Source organism: Dipodomys spectabilis, unplaced genomic scaffold, assembly GCF_019054845.1.
Source record: "Dipodomys spectabilis isolate Male_0828 unplaced genomic scaffold, ASM1905484v1 ptg000504l, whole genome shotgun sequence".
NCBI classification, from domain to species: domain Eukaryota; kingdom Metazoa; phylum Chordata; class Mammalia; order Rodentia; family Heteromyidae; genus Dipodomys; species Dipodomys spectabilis.
Genome location: NW_024871181.1, coordinates 2,203,029 through 2,227,854, shown reverse-complemented (window position 1 = coordinate 2,227,854; position 24,826 = coordinate 2,203,029). Strand labels below are relative to the sequence as shown.

General features: G+C 43.2%; 2 protein-coding genes across 4 annotated transcripts in view; both read right to left on the bottom strand.

The window, feature by feature from the left end:
* Positions 1–2,725: 2,725 nt before the first annotated feature.
* Rsc1a1 (regulator of solute carriers 1) lies at positions 2,726–6,173 on the bottom strand. The gene has a single exon (XM_042669697.1). The coding sequence runs from the start codon at positions 6,171–6,173 to the stop codon at positions 4,404–4,406; it is 1,770 nt and encodes a 589-aa protein (XP_042525631.1). The 3' UTR covers positions 2,726–4,403.
* A 2,724-nt stretch (positions 6,174–8,897) lies between these two features.
* Positions 8,898–24,826, bottom strand: part of Ddi2 (DNA damage inducible 1 homolog 2) — a 35,814-nt gene continuing 19,885 nt past the window's right edge. The window contains exons 4-9 of one of the 3 annotated variants that reach the window (XM_042669699.1): positions 24,187–24,313; positions 19,938–20,065; positions 18,046–18,174; positions 15,085–15,188; positions 12,727–12,919; positions 8,898–8,960 (exon numbers count right to left, since the gene is read on the bottom strand). In XM_042669699.1, the coding sequence (XP_042525633.1) occupies positions 8,944–8,960; positions 12,727–12,919; positions 15,085–15,188; positions 18,046–18,174; positions 19,938–20,065; positions 24,187–24,313 (698 nt within the window). In that variant the 3' untranslated portion in view covers positions 8,898–8,943. Of the gene's footprint in view, positions 8,964–12,697; positions 12,920–15,084; positions 15,189–18,045; positions 18,175–19,937; positions 20,066–24,186; positions 24,314–24,826 lie in introns of those variants that run through there. The other 2 variants (XM_042669701.1, XM_042669698.1) reach the window with 2 other exon arrangements.

Genomic DNA, 24,826 nt, shown 5'->3' with positions numbered 1-24,826 from the left:
CCACAACTTGATGTCTCTGCTAATCAAAGAAACTAAGGCACAAAAGAAAAGCAAGTACATCAAAGGCTCCTAGTAGCAGCTACAGGGGGCTCCAGTACCATTGAAGGCTTGAGGGGGGGGCTTCACTCACAGTTCTCAGGACAGGCTTTGAGCTTCACTGTGCTGAAGAGGAATTGGCATTCATTCTTAGGAAAGAAGGAAAAAAAAGCCGTCTTTATGAAATTCCTAACATTCCTGAGGAGGCCTCTCTCATCTTCCACAGAAGCACATCCCGATTTCTAGTCAGTCACAGCCTACACTCACCAAATTCACGAGAACTTTTTATTTGTGCTGCAGAATGCAAAATTCATTAGTTTCTCTTAGCTATGTATTAGCTATCTCTGGTGCTCGGAATCAAACCTGAGGCCTCACACGTTAACATGCACTCTCTCACACTGAGCCTCACCCCTATGCTCCTTAGCCTAAGGATCTATGACCAGTGGGAAGTTTCAAACATGGCAATTCAACCATAATGCTCCCTTTCCAGGAAGCAAGGAAAATGAGCTGCCTGTCCTGGCCAGTGGTTTGCAAGGCAGTGTATGGCATACATGCAGGATAAAATTACCATGTAGAATATAGGTAGAACAGGGGCTGGGAAGGTGGCTCAGCGGTAGAGCGCTTGCCTTGCATGCCTGAGGCCCTGGGTTCGATTCCTCAGCACCACATAAGCAAAAAGAAAAAAAGCCAGAAGTGGCGCTGTGGCTCAAGTGGTAAAGCACTAGCCTTGAGCTGAAGAGCTGAGGGACAGTGCCCAGGCCCAGAGTTCAGGCCCCACGACCGGACCCAAAAAAAAAAAAAAAAAAAAAAAAAAAATATATATATATATATATATAGGTAGAACAAACTTTTTTTTGCTTTTGAGCCTTTGGAAGATGAACTCTAGGCTATCATCACCAGATGCATGTGATATGTACAGACAGGAGCTGAAGAGTCAACCAAATAAATTTTTATAGCTTTCACTAGATAGAAAGATTTAAGAACCATCAGACTCCATGTTCACTGATTATCATAAGAACAGTGACAAAGTCTCAAATCTCATTCCTAGGCATCTGGTGCTAGGGGGGTGCTTGGGGAAAGCCACAGGGTTGTATCTCCAGCTTGTACATAGAGGCAAGGAGCTCTGGAGAACATGGGTACAGAAGCTAGCTTACGCATGCACACACGCACATGCACGCACACTCACACACACTCACTCACCATCTCAACTTCCCTTGCCAAGTAACTGATCATCTTTCCATTAGATGAAGCACATCCTGCTGGATGGAAGCTTCTGGCTAGAGATCTTGAGGCCTCCATAGTTATAAAATGATTTAACAGTCAAAAAGCAAAAATCTACAGCTTAGGAATGGTTGACGGCACCTTCTCTACACAGGACGCAATTTAAGGATATAGTACACATTTTACAGGAAAATCCTCTTTGGTGAATAAACAGACATCCCTGAAGACAAGCTATTCACCAGCTGCCTGTGGCTGGCTACGGCAAAGGAGCTGTCCAGGACAACTCACCCTTGCCGGTTATGTTCTGTGGACAACCAGGCAGGTTCACAATCTGATCTTCTTAGAAGTTGACGAAAATTTCTGCACTTCCAGAATCATAAAGTGTTAAACACAGGATAAAAGCTGTTCACCTACCTAGTGTAATCTCCTTTAATGTACTTTGCATTCTATAACTGCTCAATTTGTCATTCAGAATGCTAACAATTAACTACTTTTTAAAATATGTGCTGGAAACATTTAAGAAATCAAAAGCAATTATAGGTTCAATAAAAAAAGATCAAAAGGGACAAGATATTTGGTAGGTAAGTGTAAGCTCAAAGTATTCTTAACAAGAATTCTAGGCTTATTCAATTTTCTCATATATATGTGTATATATGTGTGTGTGTATATATATACATACATTATATATATGTATATGTGTGTATATATATATACATACATTATATATATGTGTGTATGTATATATATATATATATATATATATATATATATATATATATATATGAGAAAAGCTATTGTAAAGAGGTTTTTGCCAGACTGATATTAGATACTCTACCTGGGACTGCCCCAAACTTGCACATTGTAAAAATCTAGTGACATCTGCTGAACAGTGGCAGAGTTTGGTCTGTTCACACAGAAGGCCTTTGGAGAAGAACCTTGGGTGAGATTCCTCCATCCATCCCACCCAGAGAGCAGTAGTAAGCTTAAAATACACTCCCAAATCATCGCCCCTAAAGCAAATTCAAGCTCCCACTGTACTGCTGCTGGATTTCACTTCAATCACAAGCACCAACTAGTTAACTACAATCACAGTTCTAAAAACTGGCAGACAAATCCTATGATTTGTGCATTTTTTCATCTTTGGTGTAGGACAGGCAGTAACACAAGGCTGTCTAAAAAGACTATCCTAAAGACAGACTGACCAATCTGTTCTGAGAGCCCTCTGGAAAGCAGTAAACTGGAACTCCTGTCAACCCATTCTGTAACTTGAGAAAGGATCATGATGAATCTAAGTGACTTGCCATGCTGCTGCTGTTTTCACACACAAGCAATACAAAAGAAAGGAAGGAAGGAAGGAGGGAAGGAAGGAAGGAAGGAAGAGAGCGAGGAGGGAGGGAGGGAGGGAAGGAAGAAAAAGGAAACCGGGATAGACAAGTGTCCCACAGTAAAGTTCCAAAGAAACAACTCCTGAGATACAAGCCTCCATTTAATTGTTAGACGACTTGGATTTTGACAGGAAGAACCAACTTTCAGAAAATGAGATTTCAGACAATATCATTTAGCACTAAGGACAGAGATCACTCTTTCAAAGCTTCTATTTCAAACATGGTGAAAATGATTAACTTGGAACCAAGAATTATCCTTCTCAAGAAAAGCAAGATTCCAGAATCCTGCTAGTCCCTAAGAGTTTACTTTCCAGGAAAGAATTACCCAAAACCTATCTAGCAGGATTATTGCACAGTGGGGCCCGCAGGACAATGACTTCCAAGGGCTAGTCCTTACATTTAAAAAGGCCACAATACATACACCTATATAGTATGCCCCACCCTAACCAGACATGGGAAATACAAATATGCATCTTGCTTAAAAGAAACTCCTGAGGAAAGAAAGGGAGAACTCTACAAAGGCCACTTGACTCAGAAACTGCTTGACTATTTCCACTGCCATGAAGGACACTTGCTGAACAGCCCATGTCCCAAGCACCAAGATGAATGGTGATAGATATCACACTTCACTATTTACCTCTGATTATAGCTCAAACAAAATTTCTTCAGAAGGAAGAACTTCTTTGGGGTTGGGAGGATGATATTCATGTTTGAACTCAGGGCCTTGAGCATGCAAGGCAAAGGGCTATTATACCACTTGATCCACACACTAAGCCCTTGATCATTTTCCTAGGAAAGGTTGAGTTAAAAAGGAGATCAGCTGTTGGTAATCAACCTATTAGCTGAACTTCCCTTTTCATCAGTCATATAGTATTGAGGTGTTATTGGTGAGAGGCTAGCAAACCCAATCTCAAGCAAATTCCAGTGTTTATTTAGGCTATTATTTTTTACCCAGTCCTTGACATTTAAATGCAAATGTTTTTTTATCCCTGTTCCCTTTTAAATCTGGGTAGCACCACTTTTTCAGTTAATTCCCCTATAATATACCCCACCCAATGTTAAGAAAGATTTTTAGCCATCCATCCACACAGCAGCCTGTGACCCCTATATAGGAGGAATTTTGAGCCCTCCCACTCACCCTATTAAAATATCAAACCCTGAGCACACAAAATAAAAACATAGGACTCTAGGAGTTATTGAATTATCTTCCATTTCCTGTTATAACTGGTGAATCATCATACACAGACACTGGGTATTAATTTCAAACACCAAACGATTGTTTAAGTTTCTAAACTGACAGTTTAACTGAGTCAATCAACTGTACCCTGTCAACAGCACACACACACAGCCAGTGTGGAAGTGGATCTGTTTCTAGCTGCATGGGTTGTAGGAGTTTTCATAATTTCTCATGCTTTTCAAAGCATTCACTCTCATTCTAAAATGGTATACTATACACAAAACCATTCATTTTATTCCAGAATACATCATCTTAATGAGAATAAAAAGCTTTTGTATGCACATAACTGCCAATACATTTAAAAAGGCCCAAATCTTAACAAGTAGAATAGACAAAAAAATCATCAGACAAGAGATCATAAATTACTTTGGCCGGAAAAAAAAATCTTAAAAAAAAAAAAAGTCTGGCTCAACATTCTGCTTGCAGGTTTCTACATATACTGTGTATGTGGTGAGTGTGTATGTGTGTATATAGAGCTTTGTTTGTGTAAGGGAATGAAGTACGGTCTAGCCCATTTCCCATAGTTATGTAGGAACTACAATGTTCTTTGCTAGCAAAACAAGAAGTGCAAGGTCTGCATTTCCACCAACTCGATGTAAAGCCCCAAGTGCTTCCTGCAAAGTAAAGCCTGCACGGAGAATCCGGTCAATATCTGCAGCAGGAAAGATGAATGGTGGAAGAGTGGAGGGACTTGATGGTGGCTGGCTGGTAGGTGGTTCCAATTCAAGCAATGACCTTGTAGCTTCAGGAGAGATGTTTTCTCCAGTTTCAGGCCTGGCTATTGCTGGATTATGTCTACCCTGACCCAAGTCCTTAACCAGTATGAAACCGGAGGGCAAAGACTTAGTTTGCTCAGAAGTCTGACTGAGTGCACCCCCCTCACCCCCTTCACCAGGGACAATACTTAAGGTGCAGTGTAATTGGTTAGATGATTTAGTTGAAGTTACAGTATCAGAACTCCTCTCGCTTATTGACCCCCTAGACCTGGGGACCCCCTCCTTGTCAGCTGACTGATCGCCACCTGGACCTCCAAAGCAAGTATTTTCTCCATCTTCTAAGCCTAAGTTTCCTGTCTTCACTGATAGGCCATCAGAACTGGCCTGGTGACAGGAGACTTGAGGACACTGGTCACAGTGGGTCAGATGCTCACACTGGATCCACTTTTCTGATAGATCCTCAATACTTGTTTGGTCCTCAGCTACTGTTTCTGATTGGCAGGTAGTTTCCTCAGATGCATTTTCTGAGGCTGGCTTACTACTGATGACCAAAAGTTCATGAAGTTCTTTCAAGGCTGCTGTTACAGATGAACAAGATTCTTCTGATTCCATGGAGGGCTGACAACTTAAAGAGGGGGAGTAATTGCCATATTCTTTATTTGTTCCAGATATTTCAACATTAATTCCAGCTGGCTGCAAATCCTGAGTGCAGATGGAATCACTGAAACTTTCTGAGGAGTCTTGTTTTGATGGTTCTACTTCCATTGAAAGACTATCTGAGGCAAGATCCGATACGTCAGTGTTCTTGATCCTGGTGCTCACATGGCCTGCTGAATCAAGCACAGTAGTTAGGGACTGTTCAACGACATCTACTTCCATCAGAATGTCTGCATCAGAGCAGCTAAAGCATCCTGCACCTGGAAGGACACTCTCTTGATGCCCAGCTTCTTTCATTGCAGCTTCCATATCAGCAAATTTTGGCTGTTCTTGTCTTTCCTCATGAAGCTCAAGGTCCCCCATGTCACAGAGGTGTCCTCTGTCCCATGGAGCTCTCTGCTGTGCCACCTCATGTTGTTCACTCCCTGGCTCGTGGTGCTGCTGAAGGCCATTCATTTGACTCAGGCTCTGATTTTCTGGGTGCCAATTCTTTTCACCTACAAATGTCAGTGATTCATGCATGGTAGTAGTTGTGACAGATAAACTAGCTTCCTGTCTTGTGTGGAAATAAAATTCGAGGCCCTGGGTGTTTTTTTCAGATTTCTGCAGAGTATCTGTAATGACTGCTTCTTCAGATGAATTATGCAAAGGCATAACTGGAGTCTGGTCTGCTGAGGGAGCGAGGTCAGGAAGATCCTGTGGAGAAAGAGTGTCTTTCTCTTTAGAATTCATGTGGAACTCAGCTGAAGCCTTCACAGCCTTCACAGCTGTAGTTTCAATGCTATCTGGGTCACTGGGCTTGATAGGGCAGACTGAAGCAGAGACAGAGCGAGCAAGACTCGGAGGACTATCAATCTCAGGACTCTGTCCCAAAGAATGAGCTGGATGGTTAAATCCATCTGAAGTTGGTAACGATGACATTCCCAGTGAGGTAGATTCTTTACCACTTTTTTCTGTTAACAAAATGGAAAGAAAGAGATTAATAAGCAGGTAATAAAGGCCATTATGTTACCAGAGGATACAAATCTAAACAGGAGATTCCAACTTGGGTTCTTAAAACTCAGGTTTCTCTTATTCATGTTGAGTTTGAAATATATACAAGTATCTTTGTGCTGGACAATTTTTTTCCCAACACCGAGGACTGAATTTAGGACCTCAAGCTTGTTAAGACAAAAGTTCTATAATAAACAACTTAAAATCATAGAAGCAGAGTAAGAAGTAGGCATATTCTTAATAAACTTGTTTATTGTAGTTCAATGTGACTGTTTAAGTAAGCCTTTACAGAATGGCTTTACAGTGATGGTACTCAGGACTGAAGGACACTTGGCTTGTGCATTGCTTTTGTTGTTCTTTTCAGACAGATGTCTGAATTCCAGGCTGGCCTGGAACTCCAGATCCTCCTGCCTCAACCTCCTGAGTACTGGGACCAGTGACACTACATAGGCATCTTTGTCTTCAATGAATCGAAAATTCAGGAATAGCTTCTTCAAGTGTGTTTACTCTACCACTTGCCCTAAGACACCTGAGATGACTTGGTGAGCATGTGAGTTCTGAGGTGCCATCCTTGAAGCCAATTCAGAAGTTTGCATTTCCCATAAGCTCCTCAGGTATTTTCTCTCTTTTTTTTTGCCAGTCCTGGACACTGCCCCTGATCATCTTTTGCTCAAGGCTAGCACTCTACGATTTGCGTCACAGCGGCACTTCTTTTTTTTTTTTTTTCTGCTTTTTCTGTTTATGTGATTCTGAGGAATCAAACCCAGGGCTTCACGCGTGGTAGGCAAGCACTCTACCACTAAGCTACATTTCCAGCTTCCTTGAACATATTGTAAACTCTGAGAATATTTGCAGCTGAGCAAGTCTCACAAAAATGAGTGCTTCAGATGAGAACACTGCTTAATATATTCAGAAGTGACAGTTATAAAGAGAAAAAAATTTGGAGACTTCCAGAAGATAGAGAAGTAAACATTAAATTGTATTGCTACTCACACTTCCCAAAAAATGTGGTCAAACTATGTGATCATCTTAAGTCAGACAACAAAAGTAAAGCTGAAGATCAAACAAATGTAATCACAACCACCTTCCTACCACATATTGCAACGTCATGCTTTAAACTACAAGTCAAATGGCTGCTAACAAGGCCCATCACATTACACAATAATCAGGCTTAAGGGCAACTCAAATGTTATGATGTCCAAAGTAAGAGTCTGACCTTCACTTACGAAGTCATGAAGTAATGCACCTATGATTTAAATGTCTTAAAATATTCCAGCCAGACACTGGTTAACAGTTCAAAATCAAGCACTGTGAGAAAGTCCTCAACTTCTTAGGAAATAGTGTTATCTTACAATTTAGTGGTAAAAAGGGAAATAGCACTTGTCTCAGTTTAAACAATACCCACTTGGATCTAGAAAGGTATTAGGTATTAGTTTATCATTCTAATTGATAGGTTAACTCTGTAACTTTGAACTGCTGTTAACAGAAAACAGCACTGTGGCCCGGGCATGCCAGTCACAGACAAGCATGTATGTAATGTGTGTGTGGCACAGCCGGTAGACTCTGTACTCACTACGAGAGCAGTTGCAGTCCTCCTGAGGCTGAGACAGCCAGGTCCACTGGCCCCACTCTAACTGTAGGAGAGGACTGGGTCAGTACTATAGGATGATTAGGAGAAGAGGAGGAAATGGGTATTAAGATTAAATTGTGCCTACTTTTAACCTGTTATAGGGAGGTAGAGGTGGGAGGAGAAAAGGGAAAAGGAAAAGGAAGAGGGAGGAAAAGGGAGGGAGAGATGAAGGGAGAGGGGGAGAAAGTGAGAGAGGGAAAGGAACAGAGAGGAGATGCTACAAATTATAACCAGTCTCCAAACCCCTCAAGTTCTCAGTTCATTGAAAGATCACCTTTCTTCCTCCTAATTTCTCATGCTGACACACTGATCTTACTTATTTACATCATAGGTTAATGGGAAAATAAAATGTCTCATCTACTTTGTACCCTGAATTACTTTAGAGGCATGGTCTTGCTATGTAGTCCAGGCTAGCCTTTAACTTTCTTACAATGCTAGGGACTGAACTTTGCCAGACAAGTTCTCTACCACTGGTCTACATCCTCAGAACTGGTCTTTAACTCTTGATTCCTCTGCCTTAGCACCTAGAGTGCTGGGATTGTAGTAGTGTATTACCATACTGGGTCTGCCTATGTAAGTGACTCTGTTATCCTGGACAAGGCATCAGGCTTAAGTTTCCACTTCAAAAGAATGAAAATTTCTGCCCTTTAATTCCAGGTAGTCATGTGCAATGTTATGAAAAAAGAGCTTGCTGCTTTTCAGAGGCAAGGGACTCATGGAATCCATAAAAGCATAGTCGTCATTGACCAGGTGCTGTGACACCAACACCCTTGCTATGCTACTCACGACAGTGAGATGTAGAAGTTGTACAAAGGACACCTCCCTCCCACTATTCTAGTAACAACAACAACAACAAAAATTTTAAAAGCAATTTATGCTTATGTATGCATACATGCCAACATACATTCAAACATATGTGCAAGGCTAGTTGTAACCAGATTGAACAGTAGAGACTAACTTCCAAAATGCTCCAGATAGACTTTGAAATCACAGGCGACAAATGGGATGGTGTCTATAAATACCTGGTCTGGGGCCCACTCCAGCTGCAGCACACACACACTACATGCATCATGGCTTCGGACGCTCTGTTTGGGTTAGGAAACAGACAAGCAAACTCGGGTTAACAATGCAAACCACACAGCATGCAGGGTTATAGTCTTCACTCTTGCGCCAGGAACCACAAAGTCAACGCTGGGACGCATCTAACCTTTGGAAACCCAAAGATGTGCTGTTGCTTCAATTCTCTCACCGTATGTTAAACAATGTGTCTGTCAGCTCCAACAGCCTCCCCACTCCCCCCCATTCAGGAATTCACAAATGCAGGCTGGTCTTTCACTCCAGCCCATAAAGATCTTGGAATTACACACGTGCACATCCATACTCAATTCTAGTTTGATATTGAATTTAGAAAGAAATTAACTTCAACACACTATACATATAATTTATAAGCAAAAACATAGGACAGGAAAAGAGTCAATCTGTCAAAACTGTGAAAAAAGAAATCTTATAAAGGTTAATAAACATGTGTAACAATCACTTCCTAATTTGCTCAGTTGAGATTCACTGTTTTTTTTGTTTTTTTGTCGGCCGTGGGTTTTGAACTCTGGGGCTAGGCACTGTCCCTCAGCTCTTCAGCTCAAGGCGAACGCTCTACCACTTGAGCTACAGCGCCACTTCCGGTTTTCTGGTGGTTTATTGGAGATAGGAGTCTCACGGTCTCTCCTGCCCGGGCTGGCTTTGAACCGCGATACTCAGATCTCAGCCTCCTGAGTAGCTAGGATTACAGGCGTGAGCCACCAGCGCCCGGCCACTGTTGTTTTTTTTATAAAACATTCTCTCCACTGAGTCCAGGGTAGCTTTTAACTCTGATTCCCTTGTTTGTGATTCTCCAGTGCTGTGATTATATTCTTTTTTTTTTTTTTGGGGGGGGGGGGGGATCCAGTTGTGGGGCCTGAACTCTGGGCCTGGGCGTTGTCCCTCAGCTCTTCAGCTCAAGGCTAGCGCTCTACCACTTGAGCCACAGTGCCACTTCCAGCCTTTTTTTTTTTTGCTTATGTGGTGCTGAGGAATCAAACCCAAGGCCTCAGGCATGCAAGGCAAGCGCTCTACCACTGAGCCACCTTCCCAGCCCCTAGTGCTGTGATTATAGACATCATACCTGACTCAAGACTCATTTTTACAGGAAAATAAAACAAATCTGATTAAGTTGTATCCTTACCTTCTTTTTGATCAGCTTTTAGAAATATACCAGATATAGCCAGTACTCTAAATTATTTGTCAATGAATAGAAGAGATAAACATACTCAAAGTACTCTAAATTATTTGTCAATGAATAGAAGAGATAAACATACCCAAATGTGATATAGCTACCAAAGAAAAAGCTCTCCAAAATGCTTTTGTCTACCATGTGACATTTTGATTTTTTTCCCCTTGTTCATGGGGCGCTCTACCATGTGAGCCATGGTGCCATTTTCAGCTTTCTGATGGTTTATTGGAGAAAAAAGTTTCAGGGAGAGCTGGGAATGTGGCTTAGTGGTAGAGTACTTGCTTAGCATGCATGAAGTCCTGGGTTCGGTTCCTCAGTACCACATACACAGAAAAAGCTGGAAGTGGCACTGTGGCTCAAGTGGTAGTGCTAGCCTTGAGCAAAAGAAGCTCAGGGACAGTGTCCAGGACCAGAGTTCAAGCCCCAGGACTGGCAAAAAGAAAAAGAAAAAAAAGAAACAAAATAAAGTCACTGTCCTACAAAGACAGTTGTGAATAATAGGTTTAAAAAGTCATGGCTACTACCAGCTAGTGTTTCTCCAGTAGTAATACCAAGACTGGGGAAGGAAAAGAAAAGAACTTTGAAAAGCTGCACACACAAGATTAGTACACAACACTGTGACTAAACTGACAAGTTATCCGCAATGTGGTAAGTGGGTGTGTCAAACTCAAGCAAGCTTACACGGCTGGGAAGATTAAAATGACTGTTGGCAGTTCAAAGTTCTTCCCTTCTTTCAAAACAGTATAGTTGCAACCAAAACTCTACTCTATATGTAAAACTAGGTCAAAAGGTGACAGATTCTGTCAGGCCATCCTGGGAAACCCTACCTGCTTCCCAGACCCATACCAGGGCTCAAAGGTATACTGTTCACAGGAACGTTTTCCAGTAAAGTCTGTTTGGCTGGCTTGCTTATTATTTACTTGCTATATTCATTCATATTTATTGTTCAGGGGGTTTGAACTCAGGGCCTCATGCTTGCTAATAGGGAGTCTACCACTTTAGCGTGGCCCTAGTCTTTTTTTATTTTTGGGAGACAGGGTCTCAAAGTTTTTGGCCAGGCCAGGTTAGATTGTGATCCTATTTATGCTTCCATGTATCTGGGATGGGTCACTCACCACAATATCCACCTAGTGGTTGAGATAGGGTCTCATTAGCTTTGCCCAGGCTGGCCTCAAACGCTCTTCTGGAATTACAACCATGACTCACACCTAGCCTGGCTGCTTATTTTTCAGTTTATTGTCTCTTTTGTCTTTAGGAAAAAGCTGTTCCCTAAACTTGTAACTCTGATATATTTTATTGTTCATAAAAAGCAATGTGTGCCGGGCGCTGGTGGCTCACGCCTGTAATCCTAGCTACTCAGGAGGCTGAGATCTGAGAATCGCGGTTCAAAGCCAGCCCGGGCAGGAGAGACCGTGAGACTCCTATCTCCAATAAACCACCAGAAAACCGGAAGTGGCGCTGTAGCTCAAGTGGTAGAGCGCTCGCCTTGAGCTGAAGAGCTGAGGGACAGCGCCCAGGCCCAGAGTTCAAGCCCCACGACCGACAAAAAAAAAAAAGCAATGTGTGAGCTTAGTCATATTGATGAATAATAAGCCTGGCTCAAGACTTTAAAATTACTCAAACCTAAAAAAAGTTATTTCTTTTCAGCTTTAGAAAATGCATTTCAGGGGGCTGGGAAGGTGGCTCAGTGGTAGAGTGCTTGCCTTGAGCTGAAGAGCTGAGGGACAGTGCCCAAGCCCAGAGTTCAGGCCCCACGACTGGACCCAAAAAAAAAAAAAGAAAATGCATTTCAGTCACTGTTCTGTAACAGGATTCCAACACAAGTGTGCTGGGCCATTTTACCCAGAGATTTGGCCCTGTCTTTAGATTTGGGACTTACCTGACACTGTTCCATTGCCCAAAGACAGTATTGCAATCTAAATCTACATCTCACCATGTTCAATACATCTTTTCATTGCGTGTGTGTGTATACCATGCCAGTCCTGGGTTTGAGCTCAGGGCCTGGACACTGCTGTCCCTGAGTTTTGTTTGCTCAAGGTCAGTGCTACAGTTGCGGCTTTTTGAGGGGAGGTTAATTAGAGTTAAGAATCTCATGGACTTTCCTGCCCAGGCTAGCTTAGAATCTTGATCTTCAGAATTCACTGGTCCCTACTTCCAAGTATGCCTCTTATTGCTGGCTCTTCCCCCTTTGGGGCAACAGCACTTTCACCAAATTTATAACAGCCAGCACTGCTTAGCCAGTGACAAGGTACTCTTCAGCATGAATGGGTTCACAAAAATGAAAAGCAATTTTCAGGGAAATAACTGCTGAACTCAGAAGTGTCTGCTTACTGTTCTAACTTCCTGTGGGGAAAAAACATGAGTCTGAGGAAACCCAAGAAAGGGATACCACCATCTATCCTGGTCACAGCAATGGACTGCTGCTTTTTGAAATGTTGACAATGAGTATTAAGTGATGAGAGGAGAAAGAAAAATGGCAAACAAAAGCCTTATCTACTACTAAGAATGATACATTACTGACTAGAAGGGTCCTTTCCCTCTCTGGTAACACAAACATTATTCAAGGGGCTGGCCATTCCAAATACCTGCTGCTTCCTCTGCTGACTTCTGAATGGCTTCTGCTAACTCTCGGTCTGCAATTTCCTCTGGCCGCACATCCTCTCGCCCGGCTCCATATGCCAAGCGTGCGCACTCTGGTAGTTCTCCCTCAGGAAGAAAGGTAGTCTGTGAGCCTGTGGTGCCAATCACCAGGACATTTTTCTTGAGGTCAATGGAACACTTAGAAAGAAGAATACAGAAAAATCATGATCTAGGATTTAAAATTACACTCACAGAGAATCTTAAATTCGTAGGCTTCAGTATAGAAATAACACTACAAATTAATATACTTTCTAATTATTTGTAGAGATGGAGTCCTTAATCAAATGTACCTTGTCCTTACTGTTTGCCAACTATCTAAGACTTGCTGAATAGTTACTAAACTAACATCAATACCAAAAACCACAAGCTGACTCCAGGAGCTGGTGGGTCACACTTTTGATGCTAGCTATAATACTGAAACTCAGGCTAAGATCTGAATGATCAAGGTTAAAAGCTAGGCAAATTCTCCACATTAACTAGCAAAAAAGCTGGGAGTGGAGATGTGGCTCAAGTAGTTGGGCAATAGCCATGAGTGAAAAAGAAGAATGTAAGTATAAGGACTTGATTTTAAGCCCTGATATCAGCACCAAAAAACAAAAACAAAACCCAAATCCCACCAAATCCAAAAAGTTTCAATCCTATCTACTAGGAAGGCAGAGAAGAAATCAGGAGGAATACAGTTTGAGGCCAGCCTACAAATAAACATAAGAATCCATTCTCATCCAACAGCTGGACATGGTGTCAAGAGCCTGAGATCCTCTGTGGGAAGTTTATGTAAGTGGATCACTGTCTAGGATAATCTAAGTATACCCTATGTGAAAAGTAAACAAGAAGAAAAACAAAAGGGGGCCAGGGGTGTAACTCTACAGATAGAGAATGAGCCTAGCAATACAAAGCCCTGAGTTCAATTCCCCAGAAACACTTAAGCCTTACCTGTGAAAAATAAGGTAACTTAAGCCATGTCTGCATCACCCCCTTTCTCAATTAGCTGTGTTCAATGTAGAATTTTTTTTTTTTTGCAGGTCCTGGGACTTGAACTCAGGGTCTGGGCACTGTCCCTGAATCTCTTCTGTGCTCAAAGCTAGCACTATCACTTGAGCCACAGTGACACTTCTGGCTTTTTCTAAGTGGTTTACTGTAGATAAGTCTCATGGACTTTCCTGTCTGGGCTGGCTTCACATCATGATCCTCAGGTCTTAGCCTCTGGGAGTAGCTAGAATTATAGCTGGGAGCTACCAGCACCTGGCCAAGGTAGAATTCTTGATTTATGTCTGGGCTTGCCTGGACTGCAATCTTGTTGCTTGTCCCTGTTGCTGGGGATGATAGAGGTAGGCCACTGGGCCCAGCTCAACATGGAGTCTTGTCAACTTTTTTTCTTGGTTTGTATGTGCTGGTACTGGGGTGAACTTACAGCCTTGTGCTCTTATTCAGCTTTCTTACTCACAGCCGGTATTTACCACTCAAGCCATATATCCAATCCAGCATTTTTGCTGACTAGAGGTGGAATCTCCTAGATTTGTCTGCCCTTCCTGGCTTCGAACCTCAATCCTACAGGACTCAGCCTCCTGAGTAGCTATAATTATAGGATTCAGGTCTTATATACCTATTCCTTTTGGCTATACTGGGGCTTGAACTCAGTGCCCGCAAACTGACTCAACTTGATTGATTCCTTTTTTTTTTTGGCAGGTCCTGGGGCTTGAACTCAGGGTCTGGGCACTGTCCCTCAGCTCTTCAGCTCAAGGTGAGCACTCTACCACTAGAGCCACAGCGCCATTTCCAGCCTTTTCTGCTTATGTGGTGCCGAGGAATCGAACCCAGGGCCATATGCATACAGGGCGAGCACTCTACCACTGAGCCACCTTCCCAGCCCTTAGATTCTATTTTTCAATGGCACATCATCTCCATCTTTGTATGATGACAAAATAGACAAAAGACACTTGTACAGGTTTGAAAAGTCATTCATCTTGGCTTTCCATTGTATGTAACACCAACAGAAATGTAGTGATTGTAACACAGCAAAAGCAGATATATAAAAAATAAAATTCTTAGCCGGGCGCTGGTGGCTCACGCCTGTAATCCTAGCTACTCAGGAGGCTGAGATCTGAGGATCGCGGTTCAAAGCCAGCCCGGGCAGGAGAGACCGTGAGACTCCTATCTCCAATAAACCACCAGAAAACCGGAAGTGGCGCTGTAGCTCAAGTGGTAGAGCGCTCACCTTGAGCTGAAGAGCTGAGGGACAGCGCCCAGGCCCAGAGTTCAAGCCCCACGACCAACAAAAATAAATAAATAAAATTCTTAATCACCTGATGCCGTTTAAGCATGTCCAGTCCCAGAAGCATGTCCATGGGCTGTTCCTCCAGTATAGAGAAGGAGCATGCAAGAAAATCTCCTTCAATCTGAACCTGAGCTAAAACACAGGAAGAGAACAGATTACTCATGGCTCTGGAAGTGAACCCATCATCCTGAGCCCTGGTTTCCTTCACTCAATCATAGCCAAATCTCAATTCAGAAACTAGTAGGTTAAATACCTAAAACCAGTCAAACTGGAAGTAGAGCTGTGGCTCAAGTAGGTAGATCACTAGCCTTGAGTAAAAAAGTTCAGGGACAGCACCAAGGCCGAGTTCAAGCCCCAACACACACACACACACCCCAAGGCCGAGTTCAAGCCCCAACACACACACACACACACACACACACACACACACACACACACACACACACACACACACACACACACACACACACACACACACACACACACACGAGACCAAGGCCGAGTTCAAGCCCCAACACACACACACACACACACACACACACACACATACGAGACCAAGGCCGAGTTCAAGCCCCAACACACACACACACACACTCTCTCTGAAACAGTCAAAAGACCAGTTTGAAAGCTATCACTAGCCTTGAGCAAAAAAGTTCAGGGACAGCACCAAGGCCCTGAGTTCAAGCGCCCCCCTCCCCCCCCCCAAAAAAAAAACACTGAAACAGTAAAATACCAGTTTGAAAGCCAATGAAGACCTGAACTTACCATGGATCAGAGAGATGTACCTTAGTTGTACAGTACTTGTCTAGCATTCATAAATCCTGGGTTCTAGCCCTAGCATGGCTGAAAAATAGTTTGCCATTGGCTCACACCTATAATCCTAGCTACTCAAAAAGCTGAGATCTGAGGATTGTGGTTCAAAGCCAGCCCAGACAAGATAGTCCATGAGACTCTTATATCCAATTAAGCACCAAAAAGCCACAAGTCAAGCTGTGGCTCCAGTGGTAGAGCTAGTTCAGAGACAGGACCCAGGCCCTGGACTGGCACCAAAAATCCCAAAACCCAAAACCCAAAAAACTAAGAACTAAACACATGCATGGATATTTATTCCTAAAAAGTTATGAAGATTTTTGTAGTTTTTGCAGTATGGGAAATAGGATCCAGTGCTTACACTACCATTAAGCTGTATTTCCAGACCTCTTGTTTTTTGTTGGTTATGGGGCTTGAACTCAGGGCCTGGGCTCTGTCCTTAAGCTTTTTTGCTCAACGCTAGTGCTTGGCAACTTTGAGCCACAGTTCTACTTCCAGTTTTCTGGTGGTTATTTTAGAAATAAAGAGTGTCACAGAGACATTTCTGCCTAGGCTGGCTTTGAATGTGATCTTCCTGAGTACCTAGGATTACAGGCATGAGCCACAAGTGCCCAGCCACATGTTTTTTTCTCCCATAAGGTACAAATTCCTAAGACCAAAAATGATGGAAGAGACAAAAGAAATAAAGAACTCAATTTATGGTACAACTAGAGACAAAATGGTGAAAGCAGAAGGCTAGTCTGTCTAGACACCATGAGGTCCTAACTGACTCCTGTGCTCTTCTTTACCCTCCTTTGGGAGGGAAAAGGAAAGGAGTGACAGCTCAATGGAAGACTACACTTGATGTGTACCTAGGTCCACCCAGGGTTCATCCCCAGAAACTGAAGGGCCAGAGTTTCCAGATTGAAAAGGCTATCAAATATCACCCACACAGATGCAAGATCCACATCCAGATACATCAAAATACCCCGTTAGAGGAGATCTACAAAGTGTAAAGAAAAAGTTGTGAATTAGTGCCAGGCATTGGGCTCATGCCTATAAATCCTAGCTACTCAGGGGACTGAGATCTAAAGAAACTGTAGTTAAAAATTAGCCCAGAGGGGCTGGGAAGGTGGCTCAGTGGTAGAGCGCTTGCCTTGCATGCATGAGGCCCTGGGTTCAATTCCTCAGCACCACCTAAGCAGAAAGAAACAAGCCAGAAGTGGTGCTGTGGCTCAAGTGGTAGAGTGCTAGCCTTGAGCTGAAGAGCTGAGGGACAGTGTCCAGGCCCAGAGTTCAGGCCCCACAACCGGACCCAAAAAAAAAAAAAAATTTAGCCCAGAGAGATGGGTGCTGGTGGCTCACATGTAATCCTAACTACTTAGGAGGCTGAGATCTTGAGGATCACCATTCAAAGTCAGCCAGGCAGGAAAGTCTGTGTAACTTTTTTTTTTCTTTGCCAATCCTGGGACTTGAACTCAGGGCCTTGGCACTGTCCCTGATCATCCCTGTGCTCAAGAATAGCACTCTACCACTTAAGCCACAGTGCCACTTCCGACTTTTTCTGTGTATGTGGTACTGAGGAATAGAACCTTCATGCATGCTAGGCACTCTACCACTAAGCCACTTCATGCATGCTAGGCAAGCACTCTACCACTAAGCCACATTCCTAGCCTCCTGCCCTGTGAGACTCTATCTCCAATAAACCATCAGAAAACTGGAAGTGGCACTGTGCCTCAAGTAGCAGAGTGCTGGCCTTGAGCTGAAGAGCTGAGGGACAGCACTCAGGCCCAGAGGTCAAGCCCTGTGACTGACAAAAACAAACAAACAAACAAATAAATAAATAAGACCAGAGGGCCAGGCACTGGAGGCTCATGCCGTAATCCTAGCTACTTAGGAGACTGAGATCTGAGGATTGCGGTTCAAAGCCAGCCCAGGCAGGAAAGTCCGTGAGACTTTTATCTCCAATTAACCACCAGAAAACCAGAAGTGGCTTGTCCAAGTGGTAGAATGCTAGCCTTGACCTGAAGAGCTCAGGGACAGTGCCCAAGCCCAGAGTTCAAGCCCACAACCAACCTCCCCGCACCTCCCAAAAAAAATTTAGCCCTGACAGGAAAGTCTAAGACTGTTTTGTTTTGTTTTTTAACTCAGAGACTTGGCATTGTCCCTTAGATGGCAACTCCCAATGGCTTCCACTCACCTAGGTGAACCCTTCCAATAATCTTCTGGGTGCCCACTCCTTTGGCAATACCTGCCCACCGCCGGTCCACCAGTCTCATTATATTACACCTTTCTGCGCAAGCCTGGCTCATAATAGTCATCTGGGCACCTGGAGGGAGACAGAACCATCACATAACAAAAATGCAATTCACACTGTATCAAGATCCAAAACACAGCAATTAAAAGAGCAGCAATGAATTTGGAAGGAAGCCTGTCTGTACCTGGTAGTTCTTCACCTTGCATTTCCTCACCAGTGCTCTGCCTAACATTTGCAGCTGGAATAGAAAGCAGAACTACCTGGAAGGGACCTCCTAAAAGTTCAGATGCTGGGAAGGTGACTTAGTGGTAGAGTGCTTGCCTTGCATGCATGAGGCCCTGGTTTCGATTCCTCAGCACCACATAAGCAGAAAAAGCCAGAAGTAGTGCGGTGGCTCAAGTGGCAGAGCGGTAGGGTAGCTGTGAGCTGAAGAGCTTAGGGACAGCACCTAGGCTCAGAGTTCAGGCCCCACAACCGAGCAAAAAAAAAAAAAAAAGTTAAGATGATGAGACTCTGATGAGACTCCTGGCAGCAATGCTAAGCAGCAATTCACATTCAGAGCAGTTTTCACTGAGATTAATCCCCAGAGCAGATGACTCAACAATAAAATCCAATACTACGTGGCAATAAGCAGCCCTACTTCCTTCTAAATTTAGGAATATTTAGGCAGTTTTCTATTGCCCCAGGTCCATGTACTCAGCTGTAATAGACAAGATCTTCTCTTTCTCTAATCTTTGCGTACAATTTTCATCTCTCTGAATTTTCCTTCCTGTGTTAACTTTCTGAGAGCCAAAGGTATAAAAGACTTCCGACCCTAGTATTTCCTACTTGGGATTTCTCCATCTTTACCAATGGAAGACTTTCCTTGACAATCCTAAAACTGGGGCAAACTTTGCTGTTACTCTTCTTTCTTCCTTTCTGCTCTCAAACTCTAACCCAGCCCTGCTGAAAAACAGTTCACTGAGGTCTCTGCAGTCTGCTACTTCTGAACCCTCCTCCCGACAGCTATTGGTCCAATTAGCACTTTCTTACCACTTGAATGTGGCCACATCTCTGCTTCCATTCCATTTGGTGGATGTGTAATTTATTAGCTACAACCTTTATGGGTCCAGAATGCTCCAGATCTGTCTCTATCCTCAGTCTTCCTCAACTCTCACCTTCAAATCACTTACCTTCTGAGGTATTGCAAAGCCCTCAATGGTTTGTGCTTTTTAAGAGCTCAACCCATACCACTATGGCTTTACATCCCACCTTACACCAGCTGCTGCACATCTCTAGCCTCGTATTTCCATTATGCTACTGTCTACTTTGGCAAGAGTAATGTGTCCCCTTCTAAGCTCTTTCTCTGAAGTTCACCTGCATTTAAGGAAGGGCCAGGTCTTGAGCTCACCTATTGAGATCTCATCTCAGCGATAAAGTCCAGAACTTATCTCACTCATTAGACTTTCCAGAGTCAGAGGAAAAGGAATGTGTGGGAAGGCAATTCTCTTTCCTTCCTCCTTTCTCCTAGTTAGTTACTAACCTAAAGTAAGCAAACTAGGGTGACAAGAGGCCGTTGCCTCTTCTCCCACCTACCCAGATCTGTCTTAATTTTTTTTTAGAGAAATGCCTGAGAAATCAGGAAAGTAAGAAAATAAAATACAATGCAAAAACACAAAAGAAATGGTTTAGGAAATAAACCTATTACCAATAAGAAGACTGGCAAGCAAACCATTACTTCCATGCTTGTGGCCGACCAAAGAACCATGGTTGCCATGGTTCTTTACTGTTTGTCTCCCCTTCTCCCATATGTAACGATGTTAGAGGACATGGGACACACAAGGATGGAGCAGCACCTGAGTCAACAAAGGCTTTCACAGGATGTCCATTCACTTTGCAGTTAATGTAAAGCATCACTACTTGGCCAAAGCTCTCTGGAGCCTCTTCCATAGCTATTGTCATGTTTTCCTCAATGTTCTGTTGCCTGTAACAAAACAAGCAAGGTACACTGAATACTCTACTTCCAGGAAGAAAAGTCTGTTTCAAAGTTACAATGTTTAAAAACAGATTTGTCCACATCTTTTGCCATAGGATTGGGAATTAACACTATGCAGATCCAAGATACAGAGCTGGCAGAAGACCTAAAATCATTTAGAAAAAAAAAAAAAGACCTTCCTGTAAAACAACTGTGCATTTTTTTTTTTTTTTTGGTCAGTCTCGGGACTTGAACTCTGGGCCTGGGCGCTGTCCCTCAGCTTTTCAGCTTAAAGCAAGTGCTCTACCACTTGAGCCACAGCGCCACTTCTGGTTTTCTAGTGGTTTGTTGGAGTTAGGAGTCTCACGGTCTTTCCTGCCAGGGCTGGCTTTGAACTGAGATCCTCAGATCTCAGCCTCCTGAGTAGCTAGGCATTATAGGCGTGAGCCACCAGTGCCCGGGAACTGTGCATCTTTATAAAGTTCTTTTTTTTTTTTTAAGGAGTCATAGGGCTTGAACTCTCTTTATAAGCTCAGAAATAGAAAAATAAATTCCTTGAAATCAGGGTGTTAACCCTTTGCTGTTAGAATTTCATGAATGCTGTTGCTTCGTTTTTGGGTCTGGTCGTGGGGCCTGAACTCTGGGCCTGGGCACTGTCCCTCAGCTCTTCAGCTCAAGGCTAGCGCTCTACCACTTGAGCCACAGCGCCACTTCCGGCTTTTTTCTTTTTGCTTATGTGATACTGAGGAATTGAACCCAGGGCCCAGGGCCTCAGGCATGCAAGGTAAGCACTCTACCACTGAGCCACCTTCCCAGCCGTCTTTGAGACTCTTATCTCCAATTAACCACCAGAAAACCAGAAGTGGCACTGTTGCCCAAGTGGTAGAGTGCTAGGAGTGCTAGCCTTGAGCTGAAGAGCTGAGGGACAGAGCCCAGGCCCTGAGTTCAAGCCCACAACCAGCTAAAAACAACAATAACAATGAAAAAAAAAAACAACAAATCTCACAAACCTGGGCTGGGAATGTGGCTTAGTGGTAGAGTATTTGCCTAGCATGCATGAAGGTCTAGGTTCGATTCCTCAGTACCACATAAACAGGAAAAGCTGGAAGTGGTTCTGTGGCTCAAGTGGTAGAGTGCTAACCTTGAGCAAAAGAAGCTCAGGAACAGTGCCTAGGCCGAGTTTGACTGACCAAAAAAACAAAGAAAAAAAGAAAAAGAAAAAATAGCATATAAAAGTCTGTTATCTCATGTCATCATTCTCAACTTTTTCTTTACACTATCAAACACTACCAATAGTAATGAAAGCTAGAGGGCTGGGAAGGCAGCTCAGTGGTAGAGCACTTGCCTTGTATGCCTGGGCTCCATTCCTCAGCACCACATAAGCAAAAAGAAAAAAGCCGGAAGTGGTGCTGTGTCTCAAGTGGTAGACTAGCCTTGAGCTGAAGAGCTGAGGGACAGCACCCAGGCCCAGAGTTCAGGCCCCACGACCGGACCCCTCCCCCCCCAAAAAAAGTAATGAAAGCTAGATCAGCAGTGAAGACTGAGACAGTACCAGAAGAGGGTAGCCCAAAACTTAGGGGTTAGCCATACTGAACCAGGAACTTTCAAAGTATATTTCCTACCAGGGGCAGGTGGTTTATTTCTGTAATCCTAGCTACTCAGGAAGCTGAGATCTAAGGATTGTGGTTTAAAGCTAGCCCAGGAAAGACAGTCTCTGAGACTCTTATCTCCAATTAATTATAGAAAAAGCCCGAAGTGGAACCATGGCTCAAGTGGTAAAGCACTAGTCGTGAACAAAAATAAGTTCAGGAGTAGCATCCAGGCCTAGAGTTCAAGCCCTAGTACTGGCAAAAAACAAAAACAAAAAACAGCTACATCTCCTTATCTGCTTATATGGACAGCATTTTATGGGGGCATCATGCATTTACACTGTCCTGCTCACTATGGTTGCTCTCACGTGGCATTGGCAGAGCTGAGCATGAGTGGTAGAGATCATATGGCTTGCCACGCCTAAAATATTTATTACCTCCCTCTATGGAAAATATCCCCTTATCCTTTCCTCTAAACTATAGTGCCTGTCCTTTTAGTAATAATGCTTTAGTAATCAGCCAAATTGATGGCTTAACCCAGCCATCTTTAATACAATATTAAAGGAAGTCAAAGGCACCCTTATTTAATTTAATTAGACAAATAGAAAAGCTATTATACCTCAGTGCACACATGCCCCGTGCACAGCATGTTAAATAAAACTTTAATAGACACTTGATATAATTATACCACTTTTTTTTTTTTTTTGGCCAATCCTGGGGCTTGAACTCAAGGTTTGGGTATAGTCCCTGAGCTTCTTTTTACTCAAGGCTAGTACTCTATCACTTGAGCCATAGTGCCACTTCAGCTTTCTCTGAATAGTTTATTATACTACTGTACTCACTCAAATCAAGTATGTTTCAACAGAAGAAACCCACTGATATAAAACCAGTTGTTTTGGTTGTTATGGGTTGTATTCAGAGGCACTTTCTCCCTTATAAAGAAATGAATGCATTATCCAGTCTCCAATATAGCACTTGTGGGGTGGAATACAAGCTATCTGGAGATGCTCCAATTCACTTCTACTCTATGACTTGCGGATAATGTCTTCATAAACTTCCTGCTTCTAGAGTTAAAAAAAAACTATTCCAAAACTTTTGGAGTAGTAGTGGGGGGGGGGGGAATAGCTGTCTTTTTACTCAAATTGCATATTGCTGTGACTAATGATATAGCTAAGACTGCCATTAACATCGCTGTGCTAGCTGAGGTTCCACTCTTGAAGATTCTGACTCATCAGAGTCAGAAGGAAGAGCTGAAGCATCTACATCAGGGGCGAGGGGATGGGGTAACCAGGGCTTAAACTCAGGGCCTCGGGTTCTTAGTCAACTATCTTGCTCATGGCTGATACTCCTTCACTTGAGCCATGTCTCCAGTTTGGCTCCTTGCAAGTTAATTGGATATGGAGTCTCAGACTTTTCTGCTCAAGTTGGCTTCAAACAGAGATCTTCCTGAATAGCCAGGATTGCAGGCATGAGCTACTAGTGTAATCTATATGTTTAAAGCTTCTAGCTTTTAATATAGCTCCAGATGAGAACCACTACATTACAGAAGCCAGAGTTGCTGCCAAGCAGTTTATTCAGTGGGGTCAGTAAAGAAAAAAGGAAGATGAGATAAGGTTCCATCAGTGCAGGTATCACTCTAATCCAGTCATCTTCAGGCTCGTATATATCAGCCTTGTGGTTTCTACCTGTTAGGGTCATTTCTTTTGATACTGGGGTTATATACCTGGCTCTAATGATATGTTGTCTGCCAGTCAGAGACACTGTGTAATATTTTAGAAGGAGGGGTGGGCAGGGAGGGCAACAAGTTAAACAAGAAATGTTACTTATGTAACTGTAACTTCTCTGTACATCATCTTGACAATAAAATTATTTAAAAAATTTTAGAACAGAAAGTCAATAATAAGTGTATCTTTGCAAAGTTGATTCAAAACATGAGGAACAGGAACAAGGAGAAAATTATCTTTTTTTTTTTTTTTTTGGGTCCGGTCGTGGGGCCTGAACTCTGGGCCTAGGCACTGTCCCTCAGCTCTTCAGCTCAAGGCTAGCGCTCTACCACTTGAGCCACACAGCGCCACTTCCCGCTTTTTTCTTTTTTCTTATGTGGTGCTGAGGAATCGAACCCAGGGCCTCATGCATGCAAGGCAAGCACTCTACCACTGAGCCACCTTCCCAGTCCCAAGGAGAAAATTATCTAAGATTTCCTTAGGTTATCTTTGAAATAGGAAGCTGTCGCCAAACAGACATTTAACTTATACTAGATAATATTTAGTTGGGGAACCTTGGTTGCTCTAAGTTTATTTGTTTGTTTGTTTGCCAGTCGTGGAGCCTGAACTCTGAGCCTGGGCGCTGTCCCTCAGCTCTTCAGCTCAAGGCTAGTGCTCTACCACTTGAGCCACAGCGCCACTTCTGGCTTTTTCTGCTTATGTGGTGCTGAGGAATCAAACCCAGGGCCTCATGCATGCAAGGCAAGCACTCTACCACTGAGCCACATTCCCAGCCCTGGTTGCTCTAAGTTTGGTCATTAGGTCCATGGGTCATTACCTTATATCTTCTTCTATCTTTGCCTGAGCTTCAAGGTCAAAGGGGTCAGCAGAAAAGAGACGAATCCTTTCTTGCTCCCTCCGGGCTCGGTCCTGCTGCTGCTCTACCAGGACCCTAGAAAATCTGTCTATAGAAATAAGGAAGGGATATCTTCAATTTCACTGTATTTTCATTCTCATTTGTGTAACATGCAACATTTTATTTCAAACGTATATGTCAATATAGTTTTTCATGATCACAAACCCTGTTAGCCTCAGCTGCAAATCAGAAGGAAGACAGGATAAATGTGTTGGATACCAAACACTTTTTTTTTTTGCCAGTCCTGGGGATTGAACTCGGCCTGGGCACTGTCCTTCAGCTTCTTTTGCTCAAGGCTAGCACTCTACCATTTGAGTCACAGCACTACTTCTGGCCTTTTCTGTCTATATGGTACTGAGGAATTGAACCCAGGGCTTCATCATGCTAGGCAAGCACTCTACCCCTAAGCTATCTTCCCAGCCCACCAAACACATTTTTTTTTGGTCAGTTGTGGGGCTTGAATTCAGCCTGGGCGCTGTCCCTGACCTCTTTAACTCAAGGCGAGCACTCTACCACTTGAGCCACAGCGCCCACTTCTGGTTTTCTAGTGGTTTATTGAAGA